The sequence below is a fragment of the Tachyglossus aculeatus genome, chromosome 6, assembly GCF_015852505.1.
Source record: "Tachyglossus aculeatus isolate mTacAcu1 chromosome 6, mTacAcu1.pri, whole genome shotgun sequence".
Classification (NCBI taxonomy): Eukaryota; Metazoa; Chordata; class Mammalia; order Monotremata; family Tachyglossidae; genus Tachyglossus; species Tachyglossus aculeatus.
Genome location: NC_052071.1, coordinates 42468491 through 42487245, shown reverse-complemented (window position 1 = coordinate 42487245; position 18755 = coordinate 42468491). Strand labels below are relative to the sequence as shown.

Below are 18755 nucleotides of genomic sequence, written 5' to 3'. Positions count from 1 at the left end.
CCCAACAGCTGGCTCACAGTCGCAACTGTCCTCCTACAACCCAGCTGGCACATTTTATTCCTTTAATGCCAACCTATTCACTCTTCCTCGATCCCGTCTATCTAACATCTGACCTCTTGTCCACATTCTGCCTCTGGCCTGGAATGCCTCTCCCCCTCTTCAAAGCCTCCAAGGAGGCCCATCTCCTCCAAGAGGCCTTCCCTGACTAAGTCTTCATTTCCTCTTTTCCCCTTCCCTTCTGCGTCACCCTGACTTGCTCCCTTCATTCATTCCCCCTCCCAGCCCCACAGCACATATCTGTTATTGAATTGGCAGACAAATTCCCTGCCCATAATGAGTTAATAATAATAATAGTAATGATAATAATAATTACCACTTACTATGTGCCAAACCCCAGTGCAGTGCTCAACATGTGGTAAGTGCTCATTATTTTTATCATTATTATTATTTACTCATTATGGGCTGGGAAGTTGCTAAATCAATCAATCGATAGATCAATCATATTTACTGAGAGCTTACTGTGAGCAGGGCACTGTACTAAATGCTTGTGTTGTACTAGAAGTACAACACAACAATATAACAGATCTCCCCCTCTTCAAAGCCTCCAAGGAGGCCCATCTCCTCCAAGAGGCCTTCCCTAAGTCTTCATTTCCTCTTTTCCCACTCCCTTCTGCGTCACCCTGACTTGCTCCCTTCATTCATTCCCCCTCCCAGCCCCACAGCACATATCTGTTATTGAATTGGCAGAAAAATTCCCTGCCCATAATGAGTTAATAATAATAATAATAACAGTAGTGATAACAATAATTACCACTTACTATGAGCCAAACCCCAGGGCTTAGTGCAGTGCTTGACACGCGGTAAGTGCTCATTATTATTATCATTATTATTATTAACTCATTATGGGCAGGGAATTTGCTAAATCAATCGATCGATCAATCATATTTATTGAGAGTTTACTGTGAGCAGGGCACTGTACTAAATGCTTGTGTTGTACAACACAACAATATAACAGATCTCCCCCTCTTCAAAGCCTCCAAGGAGGCCCATCTCCTCCAGCACATATCTGTTATTGAATTGGCAAATTCCCTGCCCATAATGAGTTAATAATAATAATAATACTAGTAATGATAATATTACCACTTACTATGTGCCAAACCCTAGGGCTTAGTGCAGTGCTTGACATGTGGTAAGTGCTCATTATTATTATCATTATTATTAGTTCCTCATTATGGGCAGGGAATTTGCTAAATCAATCGATCAATCAATCATATTTATTGAGAGCTTACTGTGAGCAGGGCACTGTACTAAATGCTTGTGTTGTACTAGAAGTACAACACAACAATATAACAGATCTCCCCCTCTTCAAAGCCTCCAAGGAGGCCCATCTCCTCCAAGAGGCCTTCCCTAAGTCTTCATTTCCTCTTTTCCCACTCCCTTCTGCGTCACCCTGACTTGCTCCCTACATTCATTCCCCCTCCCAGCCCCACAGCACATATCTGTTATTAAATTGGCAGACAAATTCGCTGCCCATAATGAGTTAATAATAATAGTAATGATAATAATAATTACCACTTACTATGTGCCAAACCCCAGGGCTTAGTGCAGTGCTTGACACGTGGTAAGTGCTCATTATCATTATCATTATTATTATTAACTCATTATGGGCAGGGACTTTGCTAAATCAATCGATAGATCAATCATATTTATTGAGAGTTTACTGTGAGCAGGGCACTGTACTAAATGCTTGTGTTGTACTAGAAGTACAACACAACAATATAACAGATCTCCCCCTCTTCAAAGCCTCCAAGGAGGCCCATCTCCTCCAGCACATATCTGTTATTGAATTGGCAGACAAATTCCCTGCCCATAATGAGTTAATAATAATAATAATAATAATAGTAATGATAATAATAATTACCACTTACTATGTGCCAAACCCCAGGGCTTAGTGCAGTGCTTGACACGTGGTAAGTGCTCATTATTATTATCATTATTATTATTAACTCATTATGGACAGGGAATTTGCTAAATCAATCAATCAATCAATCAATCATATTTATTGAGAGCTTACTGTGAGCAGGGCACTGTACTAAATGCTTGTGTTGTACTAGAAGTACAACACAACAATATAACAGATCTCCCCCTCTTCAAAGCCTCCAAGGAGGCCCATCTCCTCCAAGAGGCCTTCCCTAAGTCTTCATTTCCTCTTTTCCCACTCCCTTCTGCGTCACCCTGACTTGCTCCCTTCATTCATTCCCCCTCCCAGCCCCACAGCACATATCTGTTATTGAATTGGCAGTCAAATTTCCTGCCCATAATGAGTTAATAATAATAATAATAACAGTAGTGATAACAATAATTACCACTTACTATGTGCCAAACCCCAGGGCTTAGTGCAGTGCTTGACACGTGGTAAGTGCTCATTATTATTGTCATTATTATTATTAACTCATTATGGGCAGGGAATTTGCTAAGTCAATCGATCGATCAATCATATTTATTGAGAGTTTACTGTGAGCAGGGCACTGTACTAAATGCTTGTGTTGTACTAGAAGTACAACACAACAATATAACAGATCTCCCCCTCTTCAAAGCCTCCAAGGAGGCCCATCTCCTCCAGCACATATCTGTTATTGAATTGACAAATTCCCTGCCCATAATGAGTTAATAATAATAATAATAGTAATGATAATATTACCACTTACTATGTGCCAAACCCTAGGGCTTAGTGCAGTGCTTGACATGTGGTAAGTGCTCATTATTATTATCATTATTATTAGTTACTCATTATGGGCAGGGAATTTGCTAAATCAATCAATCGATAGATCAATCATATTTACTGAGAGCTTACTGTGAGCAGGGCACTGTACTAAATGCTTGTGTTGTACTAGAAGTACAACACAACAATATAACAGATCTCCCCCTCTTCAAAGCCTCCAAGGAGGCCCATCTCCTCCAAGAGGCCTTCCCTGACTGTCTTCATTTCCTCTTTTCCCCTTCCCTTCTGCGTCACCCTGACTTGCTCCCTTCATTCATTCCCCCTCCCAGCCCCACAGCACATATCTGTTATTGAATTGGCAGACAAATTCCCTGCCCATAATGAGTTAATAATAATGATAATAATAATAGTAATGATAATAACAGTAATGATAATAATAATTACCACTTACTATGTGCCAAACCCCAGGGCTTAGTGCAGTGCTTGACACGTGGTAAGTGCTCATTATTATTATCACTATTATTGTTTACTCATTATGGGCAGGGAATTTGCTGAATCAATCCATCGATCAATCATATTTATTAAGAGCTTACTGTGAGCAGGGCACTGTACTAAATGCTTGTGTTGTACTAGAAGTACAACACAACATTCATTCATTCATTCATTCAATAGTATTTATTGAGCGCTTACTGTGTGCAGAGCACTGTACTAAGAGCTTGGGAAGTACAAGTTGGCAACATATAGACGGTCCCTACCCAACAGTGGGCTCACGGTCTAGAAGGGGGAGACAGACAACAAAACATATTAACCAAATAAAATAAATAGAATAAATATGTACAAGTAAAATAGAGTAATAAATATGTGCAAGCATATATCCATTCATTCAATCATATTTATTGAGCGCTTACTGTGTGCAGAGCACTGTACCAAGTGCTTGGGAAGTACAACAATATAACAGACTCCCTGCCCAAAAGGAGCTTATAGTCTAGAGAGGGAGGCATTCAGTCATTCAATCGTATTTATTGAGCACTTACTGTGTGCAGAGCACTGTACTAAGCGCTTGGGAAGTCCAAGTTGGCAACATATAGAGACGGTCCCCACCCAACAGTGGGCTCACAGTCTAGAAGACAGGCATACAACAGACTTCTTCACTGGGCCGTTCGGCTCTCTTCAATCTGCACCATAGTTGTCCTTGTGGACTCCCTGCCCACGAGGAGTTTACAGTCTAGAGAGGGAGACAGACATAAACAGAAATAAATAAATGACAGGTATTTAATCTCCAGTTTACAGATGAGGAACCTGAAGCACAGAAAAGTCATTTGTCCTTGTGGACTCCCTGCCCACAAGGAGTTTACAGTCTAGAGAGGGAGATAGACATAAACAGAAATAAATAAATGACAGGTGTTTAATCTCCAGTTTACAGATGAGGAACCTGAAGCACAGAAAAGTCAAGGGACTTACCCAAGGTCTACAGCGGACAGAAGAGCTGTTTCCATTAGGCAACACTGCCTCACTAGTTGCTCTCTACACAAGATGGGATTTTACCATCTACGGCGTCATCTCTGAAAACAAACGACTACGGTGCAGATTGAAGAGAGCTGAACAGCCCGGTGGAGAAGTCACAGCCAGCAAATCATTTTTCGGTTGACTGGGTGGAGATTCGTCCATCCCGTTGGGATGATTTATAAAATTATCCGTATTCTTGAACGGTTTTGCATCACATTGGAAACTCCCCACCACAGCTGCCCTGGAAAATGACTAGTCTGGATTCTCTGCCTCAGGAAATAACGCGTCAAAGATAAGTACAGCCAGGGAGATGAGGATTAAGAGGTTCAGAAAGTTTTCCAATTTGATCACCCCAGTTGCTATGGATGTAAGAAGGTCTCCTATTTCTGTACTGATTAGAGATAGAAGTATGTGAATTCCTTTGGCACGTGAAGGCCTTGGGCATGTGAAGATGGCCTGCAGCTTCTGTATATAATGATGGCATTTATTAAGCGCTTACTATGTGCAAAGCACTGTTCTCATCAATCAATCGTATTTATTGAGCGCTTACTGTGTGCAGAGCACTGTACTAAGCGCTTGGGAAGTCCAAGTTGGCAACATATAGAGACAGTCCCTACCCAACAGTGGGCTCACAGTCTAAGCGCTGGGAAAGTTGCAAGGTGATCAGGTTGTCCCGCGGGGGGCTCACAGTCTTCATCCCCATTTTACAGATGAGGTAACTGAGGCCCAGAGAAGTGAAGTGACTTGCCCAAAGTCACACAGCTGGCAATTGGCGGAGCTGGGATTTGAACCCATGACCTCGGGGAAACTCCATAGGGTGAGGCTAGATTCATTCATTCACTCATTCATTCAATCGTATTTATTGAGCACTTACTGTGGGCAGAGCACTGTACTAAGCGCTTGGGAAGGACAAGTCGGCAACACAGAGAGACGGTCCCTACCCAACAATGGGCTCACAGTCTAGAAGGGGGAGGCGGACAACAGAACAAAACATGTAGACAGGTGTCAAAATCGTCAGAATAAATAGAATTAAAGCTATATGCACATCATTAACCAAATAAATAGAATAGTAAATATGTACAAGTAAAATAGAGTAATAAATCTGTACAAATATATATATATATTTATATATGTATATATATACACAAGTGCTGTGGGGAGGGGAAGGAGGTAGGGCGGTGGGGATGAGGAGGAGGAGAGGGAAAAGGGAGCTCAGTCTGGGTAGGCCTCCTGGAGGAGGTGAGCTCTCAGTAGGGCTAGCTTTCATTCAATTGTATTTATTGAGCGCTTACTGTACTAAGCGCTTGGGAAGTACAAATCGACAACATAATACCCGCTCCCTTCCTCAGGCTCTCAGCGGGCAGGAGCCAATAGCCAATGCCTTGAGAAAGGGTACCATGGAGGCAGTCTCCTGGGACGGGATCGGGAGAGGCAGGGCTCGCCCTCCTTAATAATCAGAATTAATAATTATGGTACTTGTGAAGCTCTTACTATGTGCCAAGCACTGTATTAAGTGCTGGGGTAGATACAAGTTAATCAGGTTGGTCCCAATCCCAGTCCCACATGGGGCTCACGGTTTAAGTAGGAGGGAGTAGGATTTAAAACCCCTTTTACAGATGGGATAACTGAGGGCCAGAGAATTGATTTGCCCAAATAGTAATAATAATGATAATGATGGCATTTATTAAGTGTGTACCATGTGCAAAGCACTGCTCTAAGCACTGGGGTGGTTACGAGGTGATCAGGTTTTCCCACGGGGGGCTCACAATCTTAACCTCCATTTTACAGATAAGGTCACTGAGGCCGAGAGAAGTGAAGTGACTTGCCCAAAATCACACAGCTGACACTTGGAGGAGATGGGATTTGAACCCATGACCTCTGACTCCAAAGCCCGGGCTTTTCCCACTGATCCACGCCAAAGTCGCACAGCAGATACGTGGCAGATTTTGGGATTAGACCCCAGGTCCTTCTGACTCCCAGCCTGTGCTCTATCCACTAGGCCACGCTGCTTCTCTGTGCCTCAGTTTCCTCATTTGTAAAATGGGAATTAAATGTCTGTTCTTCCTTCCCCTTAGACTGTGAGCCAGGTGTGGAACAAGAACTGTGACTTTTCTGCATATATTGCATCCACTCCAGCACTTTGTAAGTGCTCCACAAATAGCTCAATTATTAATTATAGCCTTTCCTGTTCTTCCTTCCCCTTAGACTGTGAGCCGGGTGTGGAACAAGAACTGTGACTTTTCTGCATATATTGCATCCACTCCAGCACTTTGTAAGTGCTCCACAAATAGCTCAATTATTAATTATAAGCTTTTCAATTCCAGTCTCCTTTCTGTCTGAACAGTCAGAACTCTGTTTACGCTTTTCTCCATGGGTGATCATATTGACGCTTTCTAGTTGGGTCAGGGAATGTGTCTGTTTATTACTGTATTGTACTCTCACAAGCGCTTAGTACAGTGCTCTGCCCACAGTAAGGGCTCAATAAATACGATTGAATGAATGAATGGATCATTGCCAGAAGCTCATGGAAGGAGAGGCTGTCCTGGTTTGTAAAGCTCCTGAAATCTGTCACTCAGTCATTACCAATCAATCAATCAATCGCATTTATTGAGCACTTACTATGTGCAGAGCACTGTACTAAGCGCTTGGGAAGTACAAGTTGGCAACATAAACATAACATTACCAGGGACTGAATATTGGGTAATTGGGTTACAGGGGGGTAGGACATTGCAATGAGGGTGACAATGTACACCTGTGACAAGCTTACGGTTTAACGGGAGAGAAAGCAAGCCAGCCTCTTCTTCGAAAGGGACAGCAGCGAAAGAGTTTGGCCAACACCCAACCTGAGAAGAGGAAAATTAAAATAAATTTCAAAAAAAAAGCCGAGTGGAAGACTTGGAGGGCAAATGGTGGGAGAAAGAGGGGAAGAAATCAAGCTGGCGGAAGAAAGAGAGGATGAGACAAAGGATGAAGCAAGCCGGGGGTGAGGCCAAGGAATGTGAATTGGGGAAAGTGTCAGGCAGCTTGGGGCTGATGTGCTCCTGAAAGGACCTTCTTCCCTTTAAAAAAAAAGTACAGTATTTATTAAGTGCTTACTATGTAATTTATTTATTATACTAATATCTGTTTTTTCCCTTCTATGGGGAAAGTGTCAGGCAGCTTGGGGATGATGTGCTCCTGAAAGGACCTTCTTCCCTTTAAAAAAAATATACAGTATTTATTAAGTGCTTACTATGTAATTTATTGATTTATACTAATATCTGTTTCCCCTTCTATGGGGAAAGTGTCAGGCAGCTTGGGGCTGATGTGCTCCTGAAAGGACCTTCTTCCCTTTAAAAAAAAAAATACAGTATTAAGTGCTTACTATGTAATTTATTTATTATACTAATATCTGTTTTTTCCCTTCTGCGGGGAAAGTGTCAGGCAGCTTGAGGCTGATGTGCTCCTGAAAGGACTTTCTTCCCTTTAAAAAAAAATACAGTATTTATTAAGTGCTTACTATGTAATTTATTTATACTAGTATCTTAGTACATTGATTGATTGATTGATCTGTTTCCCCTTCTAGACCATAGGCTCATTGTGGGCAGGGAATTTGTCTGTTTATTGTTATATTGTACTCTCCCAAGTGCTTAGTACAGTGCTCTGCACACAGTAAGCACTCAATAAATATGACTGAATGAATGAAAAAAGGAAGGAATATGTACCAAGCACTGTTCTAATCCCTGGAGTAGATACCAATTTAACAAGTGGTACACAGTCCCTGTCTCACATGGGCCTCACAGTCTAAACTGGAGGGAGGAGGATTTAATGCCCATTTTACAGATGAGGTAACTTGAGGCAAAGAGAAGCAAAGTGACTGGCCCCAAATTCATTCAATCGTATTCATTGAGCGCTTACTGTGTGCAGAGCACTGTACTAAGCTCTTGGGAAGTACAAGTTGGCAACATATAGAGATGGTCCCTGCCCAACAGCGAGCTTACAGTCTAGAAGGGGGAGACAGAGAACAAAACATATTAACAAAATAAAATAAATAGAATGAATATGTACAAGTAAAATAGAGTAATAAATATGTAAAAGCATATATACATTCATTCATTCATATTTATTGAGCGCTTACTGTATGCAAAGCACTGTACTAAGCGCGTGGGAAGTACAAGCTGGCAACATATAGAGACGGTCCCTACCCAACAGTGGGCTCACAGTCTAGAAAAGGGAGACAGAGAACAAAACAAAACATGTTAACAAATTAAAATAAATAGAATAAATATGTGCAAGTAAAATAGAGTAAAAAATATGTACAAGCATGTATAAATTCATTCAATAGTATTGATTGAGCACTTACTGTGTGCAGGACACTGTACTAAGCGCTTGGGAAGTACAAGTTGGCAACATATAGAGACGGTCCCTACCCAACAGTGGGCTCACAGTCTAGAAGGGGGAGACAGACAACGAAACAAAACATAGTAAAATAAAATAAACAGAATAAATATGTACAAGTAAAATAGAGTAATAAATATGTGCAAGCATATATACATATATCCAGGTGCTGTGGGGAGGGGAAGGAGGTAAGGCGAGGGGGAGGAGGGGGCTCAGTGTGGGAAGGCCTCCTGGAGGAGGTGAGCTCTCAGCAAGCCATTGGCAGAGGTGTCCTTCAAAGGCAGGGGTGAAGTCCTATTTTCTAGGACTCATCCCCTCCAAAATCTCAGACTGTGAGCCCACCGTTGGGTAGGGACCGACTCTATATGTTGCCAACTTGTACTTCCCAAGCGCTTAGTACAGTGCTCTGCACACAGTAAGTGCTCAATAAATACGATTGATTGATTGATTGATTGACTAGGCCGTACACAAAGAATCTGCTCTCTGCTCAATCAGGATTCTAGCTGATGATCTTCTGGGAGGACGGGAATCTTACCTTTCATTTCCATTTTTATGTTCCCACGCTCCTTGTACATTGTTCTGCACTCCTTAATGACGATGACGATTTCCAGAAAGCACACCTGCTACGGATTAAACGCCCTTTTGTTTGCTGCCTGGGAGCCGGATTTGCGGCCCGGCTTGGCCAGTGACACAAATAGTATTTTGAGGCTGGTAACCTGACGTAAGCGCTTAGTACAGTGCTCTGCAATCAATCAATCAATCGTATTCATTGAGCACTTACTGTGTGCAGAGCACTGTACTAAGCAATTGTTTGTTACTCTATTTTACTTGTACATATTTACTATTCTATTTATTTTGTTTTGTTAATATGTTTTGGTTTTTTCTCTGTCTCCCCCTTCTAGACTGTGAGCCTGCCGTTGGGTAGGGACCGTCTCTAGATGTTGCCAACTTGTACTTCCCAGGCGCTTAGTACAGTGCTCTGCACACAGTAAGCGCTCAATAAATACGATTGAATGAATGAATGAAGTACAAGTTGGCAACATCTAGAGACGGTCCCTACCCAACAGTGGGCTCACAGCCTACAAGGGGGAGACAGAGAACAAAACAAAACATATTAACCAAATAAAATAAATAGAATAGATAAGTACAAGTAAAATAAATAGAGTAATAAATATGTACAATCATATATACAGGTGCTGTGGGGAAGGGAAGGAGGTAAGATGGGGGGGATGGAGAGGGGGACGAGGCGGAGAGGAAGGAGGGGGCTCAGGCTGGGAAGGCCTCCGCACACAGTAAGCCCTCAATAAATACGATTGAATGAATAATAATAATGGCACTTATTAAGCGCTTACTATGTGCAAAGCACTGTTCTAAGCGCTGGGGAAGCTACAAGGTGATCAGGTTGTCCCACGTGGGGCTCACAGTCTTAATCCCCGTTTTCCAGATGAGGTAACTGAGGCACAGAGAAGTAAAGTGACTTGTCCAAAGTCACACAGCTGACAAGTGACGGAGCCAGAATTTGAACCCATGACCTCTGACTCCCAAGCCCGGGCTCTTTCCACTGAGCCACGCTGCTTCTCTATGAATGAATTTGCAAATAGACTGAATGCAGAGACCATTGAGGAGAAGTCAGTGCTCAGTGCTTAGGGACATTTAGAGAAGCAGTGTGGCTCAGGGGAAAGAGCCCGGGCTTTGGAGTCAAAGGTCATGGGTTCAAATTCCGACTACGCCAACTGTCAGCTGTGTGACTTTGGGCAAGTCACTTAACTTCTCTGGGCCTGTTACCTCATCTGCAAAATGGGGATTAAAACTGTGACAACCTGATCACCTTGTAACCTCCCCAGCGCTTAGAACAGTGCTTTGCACATAGTAAGCGCTTAACAAATACCATTATTATTATTATTTGGACTAGACTGTGAGCCCGCCGTTGGGTAGGGACCGTCTCTCTATGTTGCCAACTTGTACTTTCCAAGCGCTTAGTACAGTGCTCTGCACACAGTAAGTGCTCAATAAATATGATTGAATGAATGCATTTGGAGGTTTCTTAAGTGCTGGTTTTGCCTTGTTCCCTGGGGCAGCCACCTGACAACCAAACCAAGCACCAGTTCATTCATTCATTCATTCAATTGTATTGATTGAGCGCTTACTGTGTGCAGGGCACTGTACTAAGCGGTTGGGAAGTACAAATCGGCAACATATAGAGGAGGTTTCTTAAGTGCTGGTTTTGCCTTGTTCCCTGGGGCAGCCACCTGATAACCAAACCAAGCACCAATTCATTCATTCAATCATATTGATTGAGCACTTACTGCATGCAGAGCACTGTACTAAGCGCTTGGGAAGTATAATATAGAGATGGTCCCTACCCAACAACGGGCTCACGGCCTAGAAGGCGGAGACAGACAGGAAAACATGTAGACAGGTGTCAAAGTAGTCAGAACAAATAGAATTAAAGCTAGCTGCACGTCATTAACAAAATAAATAGAATAGTAAATACATACAAGTAAAATAGAGTAACAAATACATATTTACTATTCTATCTTGTATATATTTATTATTCTATTCATTTTGTTAATATGTGTTGTTGTGTTGTCCGTCTCCCCCTCCTAGACTGTGAGCCCGTTGTTGGGTAGGGACCATCTCTAAATGTTGCCAACTTGGACCTTAGGCAAGTCACTTAACTTCTCCGTGCCTCAGTCACCTCATCTGTACAATGGGGATTCATTCTTTCATTCATTCATTCGTATTTATTGAGCGCTTACTGTGTGCAGAGCACTGTACTAAGCGCTTGGGAAGTCCAAGTTGGCAACATCTAGAGACGGTCCCTACCCAACAGCGGGCTCACGGTCTAGAAGGGGGAGACGGACAACAAAACATATTAACACAATAAAATAAATAGAATAAATATGTACAAATAAAACTGTGAGCCCCAAGTGGGACAACCTGATCACCTTGTATCCTCCCCAGCGCTTAGAACAGTGCTTGGCACATAGTAAGTGCTTAGCAAATACCACCATTATTATTATTTATTAATAATAAATAAATAATTACTTATTTATCTATTTATTTATTTTACTTGTACCTATTTATTCTATTTATTTTATTTTGTTAGTATGTTTTGTTTTGTTCTCTGTCTCCCCCTTCTAGACTGTGAGCCCATTGTTGGGTAGGGACTGTCTCTCTATGTTGTCAACTTGTACTTCCCAAGCGCTTAGTACAGTGCTCTGCACACAGTAAGCGCTCAATACGATTGATTGATTATTACTTCCCAAGCGCTTAGTACAGTGCTCTGCACATAGTGAGCGCTCAATAAATACGATTGAATAGACAGGTGCTGTGGGGAGGGGAAGGAGGTAGGGCGGGGGGGGATGGGGAGAAGAGGAAAAAGGGGGCTCAGTCTGGGAAGGCCTCCTGGAGGAGGTGTAAGCGCTCAGTAAATAGGAAGGAAGGAAGGATGAATGGGAGGGAGCGTTATAAGCGCCCCCTCACAGTAGGCCCAGAAGGCCCAACCGCCCCGAAAAGCGTCCTCCTCATCGCCGCTGGGGGGCGCTGCTCCTGCACCTTGGTGGAAGGGGGGGGGGCGGTGAAGGCGCGCGCCAGCCCGCGTCTGACCAATGGGGAGGCGCCTCCAGCCCTCTTCTGTCCAATGGGGAGCCGCCCCCAGCCCGCCCCTGCCCAATGGCGTGGCGCCCCCAGCCCTCCTCCGCTCAACGAGGCGTGCCCGCCCGCCCTCCCTCCCCTGGCCAATGGGGTGGCTACCTTCCGCCTCCCTTGGCCAATGGGATGGCACCCCGCCCTCCCCTGGCTAATTAGGCGGCACCGCCCCTTCCCTTCTCCGGCCAATGAGGTGGCGCCTCCAGCCCTCCACTGCCCAATGGCGCGGCGCCCCCAGCCCTCCTCCGCTCAATGAGTCGTGCCCGCCCGCCCTCCCTTGGCCAATGGGATGGCGCCCCTCCCTCCCCTGGCCAATTGGGCGGCACCGCCCCTTCCCTTCTCCGGCCAATGAGGTGGCGCCCCCAGCCCTCCCCGGCCAATGGCGTGCCCGCCCGCCCTCCCCTGGCCAATGGGGTGGCTCCCTTCTACCTCCCCTGGCTAAATTGGGCGGTACCGCCCCTTTCCCTTTTCCGGCCAATAAGGTGGCGCCTCCAGCCCTCCACTGCCCAATGGCGTGGTGCCTCCAGCCCTCCTCCTCTCAATGAGGCGTGTCCGCCCGCCCTCCCCTGGTCAATGGGATGACGCCTCTCCCTCCCCAGGCTAATTGAGCGCCACCACCCCTTCCCTTCTCCGGCCAATGAGGTGGCGCCCCCAGTCCTCCCCCGGCCAATGGGGCGGAGCTCCCCCGTGGTCTGCGGGCCAATGGACGGCTCCCCCCGCGGTGCCCCGGCCAATAGGATGGCGCCCCCTCCCTCCCCCGTCCCATGGGACGGAGTTCCCTCGCGGTTTCCGAGCCAATGGGCGGTGCCCCCCGCGATGCCCCGGCCAATGGGATGGCGCCGCCTCCCTTCCCCGTCCCGTGGGACGGAGTTCCCTCGCGGTCTCCGAGCCAATGGGCGGTGCCCGCCTTGGTGCCCGCCGCGGTGCCCCGGCCAATGGGAGGGCGCCCCCTCCCTCCCGCCCCCGTTCCATGGGGCGGAGCTCCCCGCGTGGTCTTCGGGCCAATGGGCGGCGCCCCCCTGGGTGCCCCGGCCAATGGGAGGGCGCCCCCTCCTTCCCCCGTCCCATGGGGCGGATTTCCCCCGCGGTCTCCGAGCCAATGGGCGTCGCCCCCGCGGTTCCCCGGCCAATGGGATGGCGCCCCCTCTCTTCCCCGTTTCCCATGGGGCGGAGCTCCCCTGCGGTCTCCGGGCCAATGGGCGGCTGTCCCCGCGATGCCCCGGCCAATGGGATGGCGCCCCCAGTCCTCCCACGGCCAATGGGGCGGAGCTCCCCCACGGTCTCCGGACCAATGGGCGGAGCCCGCCGCGGTTCCCCGGCCAATGGGATGGCGCCCCCTCCCTCCCTCCTCCGTCCCATGGGGCGGAGCTCCCCGAGCGGTCTCCGGGCCAATGGGCGGTGCCCCCCGCGGTGCCCCGGCCAATGGGAGGGCGCCCCCTCCTTCTCCCGTCCCATGGGGCGGAATTCCCCCGCGGTCTCCGAGCCAATGGGCGGCGCCCCCCGCGATGCCCCGGCCAATGGGATGGCGCCGCCTCCCTTCCCCGTCCCGTGGGACGGAGTTCCCTCGCGGTCTCCGAGCCAATGGACGGCGCCCGCCGCGGTGCCCCGGCCAATGGGGGGGCGCCCCCTCCTTCCCGCCCTCGTCCCATGGGGCGGAGCTCCCAGCTTGGTTTTTGGGCCAATGGGCGGCGCCCCCCGCGGTGCCCCGGCCAATGGGATGGCGCCCCCTCTCTCCCCCGTTTCCCATGGGGCGGAGCTCCCCCGCGGTCTCCGAGCCAATGGGATGGCGCCCCCAGTCCTTCCCCGGCCAATGGGGCGGAGCTCCCCCACGGTCTCCGGACCAATGGGCGGAGCCCGCCGCGGTTCCCCGGCCAATGGGATGGCGCCCCCTCCCTCCCTCCTCCGTCCCATGGGGCGGAGCTCCCCGCGCGGTCTTCGGGCCAATGGGAGGCGCCCCCCGCGGTACCCCGGCCAATGGGAGGGCTCCCCCTCCTTCCCCCGTCCCATGGGGCGGAATTCCCCCGCGGTCTCCGAGCCAATGGGCGGCGCCCCCGCGGTGCCCCGGCCAATGGGAGGGCGCCCCCTCCCTCCCCCGGCCAATGGGCGGCGCCCCCCGCGGTGCCCCGGCCAATGGGAGGGCGGCGTGGGCGGGGCGCTCCGAGTGCCGGCAGAGCCGGGCCGGAGCGGGCATTCATTCATTCATTCCTTCATTCATTCATTCAGTCGTATTTATTGGGCGCCTACTGTGCAGGGCCGGGGGGATCTGCGTCTTCCCCATCCATCACCTCCTCCGCCATGAGGAGCAGGAGTAACTCGGGAGTCCGGCTGGACGGATACGCCAGGCTGGTCCAGCAGACCATCCTCTGCCACCAGGTGAGCGGAAATTATCCTCATAATAATCCTAATAATGGCATTTCTTAGGTGCTCACCACCACGTGCTAAGCACCCTTCTAAGGGCTGTGATCAGGTTGGCCCATATGGGGCTCACAGGCTTCAATCCCCATTTTACAGATGGGGTCACTGAGGCACAAAGAAGTTACCGGACTTGCCCAAGGTCACACAGCTGACAAGTGGCAGATTCATTCATTCATTCAGTCGTATTTATTGAGCGCTTACTGTGCGCAGAGCACTGTACTAAGCGATTGGGAAGTACAGCCCCTGTCCCGCATGGGACTCAATCCTGGAAAGATTCGGGACCCTTTCATTGCAGTGAGCAGTCAGTCAATCCGTGCTATTTCATTCATTCAATCGGATTTATTGAGCGCTTACTGTGTGCAGAGCACTGGACTAAGCGCTTGGGAAGTCCAAGTTGGCAATCGATCAATCAATCATATTTATTGAGCGCTTACTATGTGCAGAGCACTGTACTGGCAACACATAGAGACGGCCCCTACCCAACAGCGGGCTCACAGTCTAGAAGGGGGAGGCAGACAACAAAACAAAACATATGAACAAAATAAAATAAATAGAATAAATATGTACAAGTAAAATAAATAGAGTAATAAATATGTACAAACATATATACAGGGGCTGTGGGGAGGGGAAGGAGGTAAGGAGGGGGGATGGGGAGGAGGAGGAGGGGGAGAGGAAGAAGGGGGCTCAGTGTGGGAAGGCCTCCTGGAGGAGGTGAGCTCTCAGTAGGCCTTTGAAGGGAGGAAGAGAGCTAGCTTGGCGGATGTGCGGATGTCAACTAGTGTCTGCCGACTCTGTAATTGCTATATTGCCCTCTCCCAAGCGCCTAGTATAGTGCTATGCACACAGTAAGCGCTCAATAAATATGATTGGTGGGATCATCCACTGAATTAAGCACTTAGTACAGTGCTCTGCACACAGTAAGCGCTCAATAAATACAAATGAATGAATGAATGAAACATCCTTAATAATGATGGCATTTATTAAGTGCTTACTATGTGCAAAGCACTGTTCTAAGCGCTGGGGGGGTTACCAGGCCATCAGGTTGTCCCACGGGGGGCTCACAGTCTTCATCCCCATTTTACAGATGAGGTAACTGAGGCACAGAGAAGTTAAGTGGCTTGCCCAGAGTCACACAGCTGACAAGTCGGGATTTGAACCCATGACCTCTTCCTCCCTTCAAGGCCCTACTGAGAGCTCACCTCCTCCAGGAGGCCTTCCCAGACTGAGCCCCTTCCTTCCTCTCCCCCTCATCCCCCTCTCCATCCCCCATCTTACCTCCTTCCCTTCCCCACAGCACCTGTATATATGTATATATGTTTGTACATATTTATTACTCTATTTTACCTGTACATATCTATTCTATTTTATTTTGTTAGTATGGTTTTGTTCTCTGTCTCCCCCTTTTAGACTGTGAGCCCACTGTTGGGTAGGGACTGTCTCTATATGTTGCCAACTTGTACTTCCCAAGCGCTTAGTACAGTGCTCTGCACACGTAAGCGCTCAATAAATACGACTGATTGATTGATTGACCTCTGACTCCAAAGCCCGTGCTCTTTCCACTGAGCCACTCTTGAGATTTAACTAGGCTTTGTTCATTTAATCAGCGTGTGACTGTTTAGAGGGCTCTAGGTGTAGAAAGGATTATAATAATATGAAAACCTACCGTACTTTTTTTTTTCATTTCTGCGGGTCCATTCCATTTCTTCTGTTGAATTGTCCCTTTCGAAATGCCATGTTTCCATAATTAAGCTTCTTGTAATGCAGTGATGTCTGCAAATTTGGAGTGGTATCATCTTTAAGTAGGAATCTGATTTCAGTTTCTGGTTTCCAGTAAGTGCGAACAAAGTAAGTATCAGCAAGAGAGCCCAGTGAGTGCTCGGAGGGAAGATTGTCCTTATTATGAGGGTCAGGAAGGTGGGAAAAAGGAGGGCGTTAGAATTAGTGTGTAGAAAATGGTAACAGGTAGTTTGAGGAGTTTGCTCAAAAGCTTTGGTAAAAATAGAGGCTGTTGATGAGGTGTTTTTCTCTTGCAGTCCTTTCCATGTAACTTTATTCCTGACTTCTAATGTTGTGACGTCTTCACGATTTTAGGAGGGATGATTTAATAATAATAATGGCTTTTATTAAGCGCTTGCTATGTGCAAAGCCCCGTCCCAAGCGCTGGGGAGGTTACAAGGTTGTCCCATGGGGGGCTCACAGTCTTAATCCCCATTTTACAGATGAGGGAACTGAGGCCCAGAGAAGTGACTTGCCCAAAGTCACACAGCTGACGATTGGCAGAGCTGGGATTTGAACCCATGACTTCTGACTCCAAAGCCCGGGCTCTTTCCACTGAGCCACGCTGCTTCTCTAGGATTTGACATTATGTTCTGCATTGACAGAGTGGGGGGTCCCTCAGGGTGAGTGTAGTTGAGGGAAGTATTGATTGACTTTGTGCCCAGACTGAATGAGGAAGGAGGGGGAAAGGCCAGTGGAAATGCAACATTTTCTGTTAACATGAAAGACCTTGTGTTTATAAGAAGTCAGTTGTGCAGTGGACAGTTGATTTCTAATGAGCAGATGGCGAGTGAAAACTTGGAAATTAGTAGTATGTCCATTTCCTTCTCTAGGGTGTGGGGGAGCATTTCTTCCTCAATACTAATAATAATGGTATTAACCAGTCACTCTGCTAAACATTGATAGCCACAAGATTATGCCTGGCCCACAGGGAACTCACTAGTAAATAATAGAGAAGCAGCATGGCTTAATGGAAAGAACACAGGCTTGGGAGTCAGAGGTCATGGGTCTAATCCCGACTCCGCCGCTTGTCAGCCGTGTGACCTTGGGCAAATCACTTAATTTCTCTGGGCCTCAGTGACCTAATAATAATGGTATTTGTTAAGCACTTACTAAGTGCGAAGCACTCACTCCGTTTTGCACCGTCCTTTATTTACCCCTTCCTCAGTCCCACAGCACTTAAGTCCGTATCCGTAATTTATCTCATTCATTCATTCACTCATAATAATAATTATGATATTTGTTAAGTGCTTACTATGTGCCAAGCACTCACTCCGTTTTGGACCGTCCTTTATTCACCCCTCCCTCAGTCCCACAGCACTCAGGTCCATATCTGTAATTTATCTCATTCACTCATAATAATAATTATGATATTTGTTAAGTGCTTACTATGTGCCAAGCACTCACTCCATTTTGCACCATCCTTTATTCACCCCTCCCTCAGTCCCACAGCACTTTGGTCCATATGTGTAATTTATCTCATTCATTCATTCACTCATAATAATAATTATGATATTTGTTAAGTGCTTACTATGTGCCAAGCACTCACTCTGTTTTGGACTGTCCTTTATTCACCCCTCCCTCAGTCCCACAGCACTCAGGTCCGTATCTGTAATTTATCTCATTCACTCATAATACTAATTATGATATTTAAGTGCTTACTATGTGCCAAGCACTCACTCCCTTTTGCACCGTCCTTTATTCACCCCTCCCTCAGTCCCACAGCACTTAAGTCCATATCCGTAATTTATCTCATTCATTCATTCACTCATAATAATAATTATGATATTTGTTAAGTGCTTACTATGTGCCAAGCACTGTTCTAAGCGCTGGGGTAGACACAAGGTAATGAAACTGTCCTACATGGGGCTCACAGTCTTAATCTCCATTTTACACTATTTAAGTGGTAGGGAGAACTGGGGCTGTCCCCATGGGGAAGCAGCGTGGCTCAGTGGAAAGAGCCCGGGCTTGGGAGTCAGAGGTCATGGGTTCTAATCCCGGCTCCGCCGCTTGTCAGCTGTGTGACTTTGGGCAAGTCACTTCACTTCTCTGGGCCTCATTTACCCCATCTGTAAATTGGGGTTTAAGACTCTGAGCCCCCGGTGGGACAACCTGATCACCTTGTATCCTCCCCCAGCATTTAGAACAGTGACTTGCACATAGTAAGTGCTTAAAAAATGCCATTATTATTATTATTATTACTATAAATGAGGAAGCTGAGGCCCAGAGAACCGAAACAACTTGTTTAATGTCTACAACCAGGTCAGCGACAGAGCTGACGCTAGAACCAGGGCCTCTTGACTTCTTG

At 47.1% G+C, this 18755-nt stretch overlaps 1 protein-coding gene across 5 annotated transcripts in view; it reads left to right on the top strand.

Annotated features, from left to right (window-relative positions):
• Positions 1–14548: 14548 nt before the first annotated feature.
• The window catches only part of PHKA1 (phosphorylase kinase regulatory subunit alpha 1), a 71414-nt gene continuing 67207 nt past the window's right edge, over positions 14549–18755 (top strand). For all 5 annotated transcript variants that reach the window (XM_038747887.1, XM_038747886.1, XM_038747885.1 and 2 more), the window contains exon 1: positions 14549–14629. In XM_038747887.1, coding sequence (XP_038603815.1) covers positions 14552–14629 — 78 coding nt within the window. In that variant the 5' untranslated portion in view covers positions 14549–14551. The remainder of the gene's footprint in view (positions 14630–18755) is intronic.